This window comes from Thalassophryne amazonica, chromosome 8 (assembly GCF_902500255.1).
Source record: "Thalassophryne amazonica chromosome 8, fThaAma1.1, whole genome shotgun sequence".
NCBI lineage: Eukaryota > Metazoa > Chordata > Actinopteri > Batrachoidiformes > Batrachoididae > Thalassophryne > Thalassophryne amazonica.
In genome coordinates, this window is record NC_047110.1 from 104,013,666 (window position 1) to 104,024,387 (window position 10,722).

The following is a 10,722-nucleotide window of genomic DNA, read 5'->3' on the forward strand; positions in this document are numbered from 1 at the left end:
GACGTGGACATCAGCACTTTTTCGGCACATTGAGACAGATGTGCGGGGGAATAGACCTCATACGTACACCATTCAACAGCGTATGTATGTTCTACAACACGGCTATAAATATGATTAGTGCTTTACAAATGTCAAAATAAGATGGAAATAAAATGAAGATTCATATTTCCATCACCATCAACTCTCCAGATTGATGGGACAGTTTCAGGCGAAGGCGATATCTGCTTGTCCTCGCTTAGTCAACAACTGAACACCTGTTGTGTGGGCCGCTGAAGAGGAGGTACTGCTGGCCCACCACCACCAGAGGGCGCCGCCGCCCCACAGGAGCAGCCTCGGTAACAGCTGTCACCCATCACCTGAGACAGCTGACGGCAATTATCACTGGGGTATATCAGCAGGACGGCATCTCCACCTCATCGCCGAGATATCGTTCTACCTGGAAGGTAATAATCTCAGCTGACTGCTTGACAGTAACCTTTGTGATTTTTGTGAGTGATTGCAGACTTTTTTCTCCAACGAGAGGTGGAGGTAGCTTCCCTGCCGTACAGGTTGCTGGGTGCAAACGCGCCCACGTTAATTGTGTTCTTGTTCCTCGCCAGCAGTACCAGGTCCGACACGCGGAGGCAGTGGTCACCTGGGAGTTCGGAACTTGGCGGCTCCAGTATTCCCGGGGTCCTGTGGCGGAGGAAACCGTGTGGTTCCGGTTCTACTTTGGAGAGGCGTCTCCTATCTTCGAGCCTGCCCACACGACACCTTTGTGAATTGACCTTTGTCCATTGTTGTAATTTGTTGTGTTTGTTGTGCACGTTCGCAACAGTAAAGTGTTGTTATTTGACCTATTCCGTTGTCCGTTCATTTGCGCCCCCTGTTGTGGGTCCGTGTTCCTACACTTTCCCAACAACACCAGGAGGATTAATATTAATTTTAATAAATAAGCGGGAAGTGGTTGCCCCAATGTTTGAGAAGCTAATTCATGACTGAAGGGTTACTGATTTGATTTCTGGACAGAACTGTTGTTGTCAAAGTCCAAACTCTCAAAGTCAAGGTCAAGGCATAGTTAAAGGGAATCAATGAAAATGGATCATACAAAGACAGAGCTTCAGACAGAAAATGGAATTTTCTGGAATCTAAATTGTGTATATTATGAAAAAACTTCATGAGCAGGAGCTATTTTCAGTAAAAGTAGTATTGTACTGTACAGGGTGTTTACGTACCTAAATTGTTTTTAATAATAGCAAGATTATATGCACCTTGAAAATGTGTTAGCTTGACGGAGCGGCTGACCTTCAATTGTGCCTGCAAGTGCCGCGAAATGAAAGTAAATGGAAACAGAAAGACAGCAGTAGACACAAATACTAAACATAGGCCTCCAGAGATCATGTACGGGAAACTATGGAAAAAACCTGGACATATCTCAAACAAACATTTTGCTAAATACATGCCGAGGCACCACTCATGCATCCTTCTCACCTGAATGTCCACCAGGAAAAACCACAGCATGCAGTAGATGCAGGTGAAGAGCCAAACTCCAGCAATAATCCGTTTAGCGCGGGACACTGTGCACACCGTTTGAGCCTTAATTGGATGGCAGATCGCAATGTACCTGCAGGCGAGAGAGAGAAAGTGATGTTTAAACAAGAACCGAAAATGAGATGGTCTGTTTTCTTACTTGGGTTAACTATCTAGGAATGGCCTTTATTTACGTAACAATTTTCCATCTGAGGCAGCCGCTTAAAGCTCTTTACAATAAAACAACACATCCACCCAGTCACACACTGATGATACACTGCTGCCATGGAAGATACTCAGTTACACACCAGCAGCACCTTGCCTTGCTCAAAAACATCTTAGAGAGCATTTTGTCTGGAATGGGGAATTGAACTTCTCACCTTAACCCACCACTTCTCTGTCTATACATTAATCCGTAGGTATCTATGGATTTTGGTGACTAAAATATGGCAAATAATCATGATCATGAGAGAGAGAGAGAGAGAAAGAGTTTTAAGGCCTCTCATCTCTCCTTCACTGCCTTAAGTTTATTCATCTTTCCTTACAATGAGAACAACCAGTAACAAAAGGGAGATAATGTAGTGGTAGATTTCCATACTGCAGATTTTCGGTGGGGTGGATGACAACAACGACAATATTTCACAGCAGTTACAGTCTAAAACACAAATAAGCTCTAGCCAAATCTCTACACAATTATGTGTAATGCATTTTTTTTTCAAAGTACACAAAGCAGAAAATATTCCTTCTCTCTACTCTGTGGCTCAGTCCCACACTCAAACAAAGCAGGAATTCAGTACCTACTGTGCATCCAGAAAGTATTCACAGCGCTTCACATTTGCCACATTTTATATTACAGCCTTATTTCAAAATGTAGTAAATTCATTTTTCTTTTTCAAACTTGTACACACAATACCCCATAATGACAATGAGAAAAAATACAAATAAGAAATCCCATGTACATAAGTATTCACAGTGTTTGTCATGAAGCTCATAACTGAGCTCAGGTGCATCCTGGTTCCACTGATCATCCTTGAGATGTTTCTACAGCTTAATTGAAGTCCACCTGGGGTAAATTCAGTTGACTGGACATAATTTGGAAAGACACACACCTGTCTACATATAAGGTCCCACAGTTGACAGTGCATGTCAGAGCACAAACCAAGCATGAAGTCAAAGGAATTGTCTGTAGACCTCCATGACAGGATTCTCTTGAGGGACCAATCTCGGGAAGAGTACAGAATGAGCACAGTGGCCTCCATCATCCATAAATAGAAAAAGTTCAGATCCACCAGGACTCTTCCTAGAGCTGGCCACCCGTCTAAACTGAGCGATCAGGGGAGAAGGGCCTCAGTCAGGGAGGTGACCAAAAACCCGATGGTCATTCTGTCAGAGCTCCAGTATTCCTCTGCGGAGAGAGGAGAACCTTCCAGAAGGACAACTTCTCCGCAGAAATCCAGCAATCAGGCCTGTATGGTAGAGTGGTCAGACAGAAGCCACTCCTTAGTAAAAGGCACATGGCAGCCAGCAAAAGGCACCAGAAGGACTCTCAGACCATGAGAAACAAAATTCTCTGGTTTGATGAGACAAAGATTGAACTCTTTGGTGTGAATCATATTTGGAGGAAACCAGGCACTATCCCTACAGTGAAGCATGGTGGTGGCAGCATCATGCTGTGGGGATGTTTTTCAGCAGCAGGAACTGGGAGACTAGTCAGGATTAAGGGAAAGATTAATGCAGCAATGAACAGAGACATTCTGGATGAAAACCTGCTCCCAAGCGCTCTTGACCTCAGACTGGTGCGACACTTCATCTTTCAGCAGGTCAATGACCCTAAACACACAACCAAGATATAAAAGGAGTGGCTTCAGGACAACTCTGTGAATGTCCCTGAGTGGCCGAGCCAGAGCCCAGACCTGAATCCGATTGAACATCTCTGGAGAGATTTGAAAATGGCTGTGCACTGACGCTCCCCATCCAACCTGATGGAGCTTGAGAGGTGCTGTAAAGAGGAATTTGCAAACTGCCCAAAGATACTGTAGATGCACCAAGCTTGTGGCATCATATTCAAGAAGACTTGAGGCTGTAATTGCTGTCAAAGGTGCATCAAAAAAGTATTGAGCAAAGGGTGTGAATACTTATGCACGGGTGATTTCTTAGTTTTTTATTTTTAATAAATTTGCAAAAAGTCCAAAAAAACTTTTTTCATGTTGTCATTATGGGGTGTTGTGAGTAGAATTTTCTTCTTCTTTGTCTTTCGGCTGTTCCCGTTAGGGGTCGCCACAGCAGATCAATCGTTTCCATCTCACCCTGTCCTCTGTAACTTCCTCTGTCACACCAACCACCTGCATGTCCTCTCTCAGCACATCCATGAACCTTCTCTTTGGTCTCCCTCTTCTCCTCCTGCCTGGTGGCTCCATCCTCAGCATCCTTCTCCCTATATACACTGGGTCCCTCCTCTGCACATGTCCAAACCATCTCAATCTCGCCTCTCTGACTTTGTCTCCAAACCGTCCCACCTGAGCTGTCCCTCTGATATGTTCATTCCTAATCTTGTCCATTCTTGTCACTCCCAAAGAGAATCTCAACATCTTCAGCTCTGCCACCTCCAGCTCTGCCTCCTGTCTTTTTGTTAGTGCCACTGTCTCTAAACCATACAACATAGCTGGTCTCACCACTGTTTTGTAAACTTTCCCCTTCACCCTTGCTGATATTCTTTGGTCACAAATCACTCCGGCCACCTTTCTCCACCCACTCCACCCTGCCTGCACTCTCTTCTTCACCTCTCTACCACACTCTCCATTACTTTGACCAGTTGACCCCAAATATTTAAACTCATCTACTTTCACCACTTCTACTCCTTGTAACTGCACTATTCCACTGGGCTCCCTCTCATTCACACACATGTACTCAGTCTTGCTTCTACTGACTTTCATTCCCCTTCTCTCCAAAGCATATCTCCACTTCTCCAGACTAGACTCAACTTGCTCTCTACTCTCACTACAGATCACAATGTCATCTGCAAACATCATAGTCCATGGAGACTCCTGTCTGATCTCATCCGTCAACCTGTCCATCACCACTGCAAACAAGAAGGGACTCAGAGCTGATCCTTTGTGTAATCCCACCTCCACCTTGAATGAGTCTGTCATTCCGACTGCGCATCTCAGCGCTGTCACACTATTCTTGTACATGTCCTGCACTACCCTAACATACTTCTCTGCCACTCCAGACTTCCTCATACAATACCACAACTCTTCTCTTGGCACCCTATCATAAGCTTTTTCTAAGTCCACAAACACACAATATAACTCTTTCTGTCCTTCTCTGTACTTTTCCAACAGTATTCTCAGAGCAAACATTGCATCTGTAGTGCTCTTTCTCGGCATGAAACCATATTGCTCCTCACAGATCTTCACCTGTTTTCTAAGCCTAGCTTCTACTACTCTTTCCCATAACTTCATGCTGTGGCTGATCAGCTTTATGCCTCTGTAGTTACTGCAGCTCTGCACATCACCCTTGTTCTTGAAAATAGGAACCAGCACACTTCGTCTCCACTCCTCAGACATGCTCTCACTTTCCAAGATTTTATTAAACAATCTGGTTAGAAACTCCACTGCCATCTGTCCTAGACATTTCCATGCCTCCACTGGAATGTCATCTGGACCGACTGCCTTTCCACTCTTCATCCTCTTCATGGCAGCCCTCACTTCTTCCTTGCTAATCTCTTGTACTTCCTGATTTACTCTCACCACATCATCCAGCCCTTTCTCTCGCTCATTTTCTTTATTCATCAACTCTGCAAAATATTCCCTCCACCTTCTCAGCACACACTCCTCACTTGTCAGCACATTACCATGTGCATCTTTTACCACCCTAACCTGCTGCACATCCTTTCCAGCTCTGTCCCTTTGTCTGGCCAATCGGTACAAGTCCTTTTCTCCTTCCTTACTATTCAACTTCTTGTACAGCTCGCAATATGCCTTTTCCTTTGCTTTTGCCACTTCTCTTTTCGCCTTACGCTGCATCTCCTTGTACTCCTGTCTACTTTCTTCATCTCTCCGACTATCCCAAAACTTTTTCGCCAACCTCTTTCTCCTTATGCTTTCCTGGACCTCTTCATTCCACCACCAAGTCTCCTTGTCTTCCTTCCACTGTCCAGATGTCATACGCAGTACTGTCCTAGCTGTCTCCCTCACCACATCTGCAGTACTTTTCCAGTTGTCCAAAACTGCTTCCCCTCCAACCAGTGCTTCTCTCACCTGCTCGCTAAATTTCACACAACAGTCTTCCTCCTTCAGCTTCCACCATCTGATCCTTTGTTGAGCTCTCACTCTCTTCTTCTTCTTTACCTCTAAAGTCATCCTACAAACAACCATCCTATGCTGTCTAGTGACACTCTCTCCTGCTACCACCTTACAGTCTGTGATTTCTTTTAGCTTGCATCTCCTATAAAGAATGTAGTCCACCTGTGTGCACCTTCCTCCACTCTTATATGTTACCCTGTGCTCCTCCCTTTTCTTAAAGTAGATATTCACCACAGCCATTTCCATCCTTTTTGCAAAATCAACTACCATCTGTCCTTCCCCATTCCTATCCTTGATACCATATCTACCCATTACTTCCTCATCACCTCTGTTCCCTTCACCAACATGCCCATTGAAGTCTGCTCCTATCACCACTCTTTCATGCTTGGGCACACTCTCCACCACCTCATCTAACACACTCCAGAAATCTTCTTTCTCCTTCATCTCACAACCAACCTGTAGGTCATATGCACTGATGATATTCATCATCACCCCTTCAATTTCCAACTTCACACTCATCACCCTGTCAGACACTCGCTTAACCTCCAACACACTTTTAACATACTCTTCCTTTAAAATGACCCAACATCATTTCTCTTCCTGTCCTCACCATGGTACAACAACTTGTACCCACCGCCGATGCTCCTGCTCTTACTTCCCTTCCACTTGGTCTCTTGCACACACAATATGTCTACCTTTCTCCTCTCCATCATATCAGTCAGCTCTCTCCCTTTACCAGTCATACTACCAACATTCAAAGTTCCCACTCTCATTTCCACCCTTCTAGTTTTCTTCTTCTCCCACTGTTCGTGGCAACGTTTTCCTCCTCTTCTTCGTCGTCTTCGCCCAGCAGTAGCCCAATTTCCACCGGCACCCTGTTGGGCAATAGCACCGGTGGCGGACGTTGTTAACCCGGGCCGCGACCGATCCGGTATGGGAATTCGATTCTGAGTCTGCATAGTTCGGTTGGCTTGTTTTACGCCGGATGCCCTTCCTGACGCAACCCTCCTCATTTATCCGGGCTTGGGACCAGCACTCAGAATGTACTGGCTGCACACCCCATGTGGCTGAGTTGTGAGTAGAATTTTGAGGGGGAAAAAAAAAATTTACTCCATTTTGGAATAAGGCTGTAACATAACAAAATGTGGAAAAAACTGAAGCGCTGTGAATATTCTCTGGATGCACGGTCCCCTCATGGATGACTCCACTCACATGCACTGGGTGACACAGTGAGAATATGTTTGGCCTTTTAGAAAGGAGCAAATGTGCATGGGTGCACTCGATTTATCATACATGGAAAAAGGAGAGCATCACTGCCAAATGGAATGCCGCAAAATAATCATTTTATCTCAAATATGTCATTTTTGTAGTCACCGATAGCTAAAAAAGGAAATTAAAATCAAAATAAGTTTAATCACCCAGTGCTAATACACATACATATAAATATACATCATTTTATACATATATCTACATTGATCTATACAGTACCAATCAAATACGTGAACACATTTTCCCATTCGATTAAATGGCGACGTGTCATGTGATGGGTACTCACCGCTCCACAGTGAAGGCGGTAATGGAACAGGAGGACACATTGATGCCCAGGTACTGCAGGTAGGTGATACCGAGGCAGCCAGCATGGCCAAACACCCACGTGCCCGTCAAGCTGTCTGAGATATTAGGCAAACCTGCCGCCACAAGAACCGTCAAATCAGCGATGGCCAGACTGACCAGGTAACAGTTGGTTGGTGTCCTCATGTAGCGGGCAGTGAGAACCACCAGGACCACCATAATGTTCCCCACGATGCCCACGCCACACACCAGCAGGACCAGGAACACCGACACGGTCTTGTACTCCAGAGATTCAGCAACAGTGAAGGTGGGACTCAGAGAGATGTTCGTCGGCATGTCCATCCTGGAGCTCACATTGTCGGTCATGTCTGCTAACTGTTTGCCTTTTTGATGCTGTAAACATTACATAATCAATGGCTGTGATTGGTTACCTCTTGATTCAAGGCAAGCAACATGATCAGGTGTTTTACATAATTTTTTTTCTTAATTTCATCCACTTCAATTGAACCACCGTTGCACTTTTCTTCTCTTACCCTCTACATCCACTTCACGCTGCCTTCAGTCTGTTGTGAGTCTGTTCCAGAAACACCACAAATGCTCCAATTTATACCTACAAATAGAAAAGGACAAACAGGAAACATGCATTCTGATAACATTTGAAACTATAATCTACATTTCCAGCTGGAGCTAGAACAGGTTGGGTACATTTTAGACCTCCTCACACCTTCAGTGTTTGTCGTAATTTAAAATCCTGGAAACATTTCAATGTTATTTTTTGTGTTATACAATAAAATTAGGAATCTAGAGGTTTGGCTGTAGCTGTAGTGAAAAACTGAATGTGCTTTTGAATACATCTTTAAGCTCAGTTAACACTGTTGGAGTTACTGTTAGAGAGTTACTAAGAGAGGCAACAATGAACAAAATTGATACACTCAAATAGCACTTTCAGCACATTAAAACACGAAGCTTTATTTATTTTTTTATTTTAAACATTCGGATCATAGGTGGCGGATGTGGAGGACCAGAGGAGGGACACTGCCCCCCCCCCCCCCCCCCCAATGAGCTTTACTTTTGATTTTCACAAAATTTTGTGCATTACACCAACTCATCAAATGATGTAATAGTACACATTGTAATATTACACGAATTAAGTCCGAAATAAATCTAGTGGCTTATTGAACAACGTCATCCCCCACCTCAACACCCACCCCCCCCACCCCCCAACCTATGATTTTGATTTTGAGAATCAGATTTGCACTGTTGCCTCATGAACAAACAAGACTTAACACTGCACCCAGGCTGTAAGACAACTAACTTCATATCTTGTGACACACAAAACACACAGAGACTTTATGAATATTCTCAGTATGAACTTCTGATGCCTCCTAGTGCACTTCTGCACAAGCTGCACCACATTCTGTATGAGAACCATCACTTTAAGGAGGCTTCCACTCGTCCATTTGTTGGATTAAGCAGAAACATTAAAAAGCCACTGGAATTATTTTTCATTAAATGTGGTGAAAAGGTTGATTCTTGGCTTCAAACAGAAATCCCAGAATTTTTTTTTTGGGGGGGGGGGGGGGGGGGTCTGGTTCAAAAACAGAATGTGAAGAAACAGTTTAATTTGGGGTGAGAACATACAGATAAAACATGCAGTAAGGAAATATTCAAATATATTTTTTTAGCACTGTGCTGCTTTAGTCTGGTGATTACACACTAATGAACATCTTTCCAGTTTCCAATTGAACAGGTTTCTGCTGGAAAAGATTACGGGATTATGAGAGCACAACGTCGCTGACACGTTTTATAAGAAATTTGTTTTGCAGTGTTGAATTCTGTTTACACTGAATGAACCAATTGGTACCACTTGGCATCTGTTGCTTCTTTTGCTCATCAGTTATTGGGGGGAGGACACACACATCCTGGGCCTCCCCCCTGAGGGCTGCCTCTAATAAATTGAAGTGGACATGAAATGAAAACTAATTTAGTTCCACTATACTGCCAACAATCAGATGTCCATTACACCCAAACCAACAACTCACTCGAGCTGATGCTGTGCATGATTCTGATGATATGGTCAGAGGGAAGAGCTTCGCTAACTGTGCATGTACATCCAGTACATGCACTGCTACAGTATTAACACCTCAAATGAAAAAGGAAGCAACTTATTTTATGTCAACAATGTGGCTGAGCATGTCAACATGCATGCATTTTTACCATTAGCAGGCCACCCGCCATACATCTGAAAGCTTGGATGTCTGGATCACAGTCATATGCGTGAGCATATCAACACCATGACACATGAGCATAGCAATGATGTGTCTCAGCATATCACCAATGTGGGTAAGCATATCAACAGTGTGGCTGAGCATATCAACAGTGTGGGTAAGCATATCAACAGTGTGGCTGAGCATATCAACAGTGTGGCTGAGCATATCAACAGTGTGGCTGAGTATATCAACAGTGTGGGTAAGCATATCAACAGTGTGGCTGAGTATATCAACAGTGTGGGTAAGCATATCAACAGTGTGGCTGAGCATATCAACAGTGTGGGTAAGCATATCAACAGTGTGGCTGAGCATATCAACAGTGTGGCTGAGCATATCAACAGTGTGGCTGAGTATATCAACAGTGTGGGTAAGCATATCAACAGTGTGGCTGAGCATATCAACAGTGTGGCTGAGCATATCAACAGTGTGGGTAAGCATATCAACAGTGTGGCTGAGCATATCAACAGTGTGGCTGAGTATATCAACAGTGTGGGTAAGCATATCAACAGTGTGGCTGAGCATATCAACAGTGTGGCTGAGCATATCAACAGTGTGGGTAAGCATATCAACAGTGTGGCTGAGCATATCAACAGTGTGGCTGAGCATATCAACAATGTGGGTAAGCATATCAACAGTGTGGCTGAGCATATCAACAGTGTGGGTAAGCATATCAACAGTGTGGCTGAGCATATCAACAGTGTGGCTGAGCATATCAACAGTGTGGCTGAGCATATCAACAGTGTGGCTGAGTATATCAACAGTGTGGCTGAGTATATCAACAATGTGGGTAAGCATATCAACAGTGTGGCTGAGTATATCAACAATGTGGGTAAGCATATCAACAGTGTGGCTGAGTATATCAACAGTGTGGCTGAGTATATCAACAATGTGGCTGAGCCTATCAACAATGTGGGTAAGCATATCAACAGTGTGGCTGAGCATATCAACAGTGTGGCTGAGCATATCAACAGTGTGGCTGAGTATATCAACAATGTGGCTGAGCCTATCAACAATGTGGCTGAGCATGTCAACAATGTGGTTGAGTATGGCAACAGTGTGGCTGAGCA

General features: G+C 44.1%; 1 protein-coding gene across 2 annotated transcripts in view; it reads right to left on the minus strand.

The window, feature by feature from the left end:
- Window positions 1-7,935, minus strand: part of trhr2 (thyrotropin releasing hormone receptor 2) — a 44,922-nt gene extending 36,987 nt beyond the window's left edge. For both annotated transcript variants that reach the window (XM_034177135.1, XM_034177134.1), the window contains exons 1-2: window positions 7,369-7,935; window positions 1,471-1,603 (exon numbers count right to left, since the gene is read on the minus strand). In XM_034177135.1, coding sequence (XP_034033026.1) covers window positions 1,471-1,603; window positions 7,369-7,751 — 516 coding nt within the window. In that variant the 5' untranslated portion in view covers window positions 7,752-7,935. The remainder of the gene's footprint in view (window positions 1-1,470; window positions 1,604-7,368) is intronic.
- Between the last annotated feature and the right edge of the window lie 2,787 nt (window positions 7,936-10,722).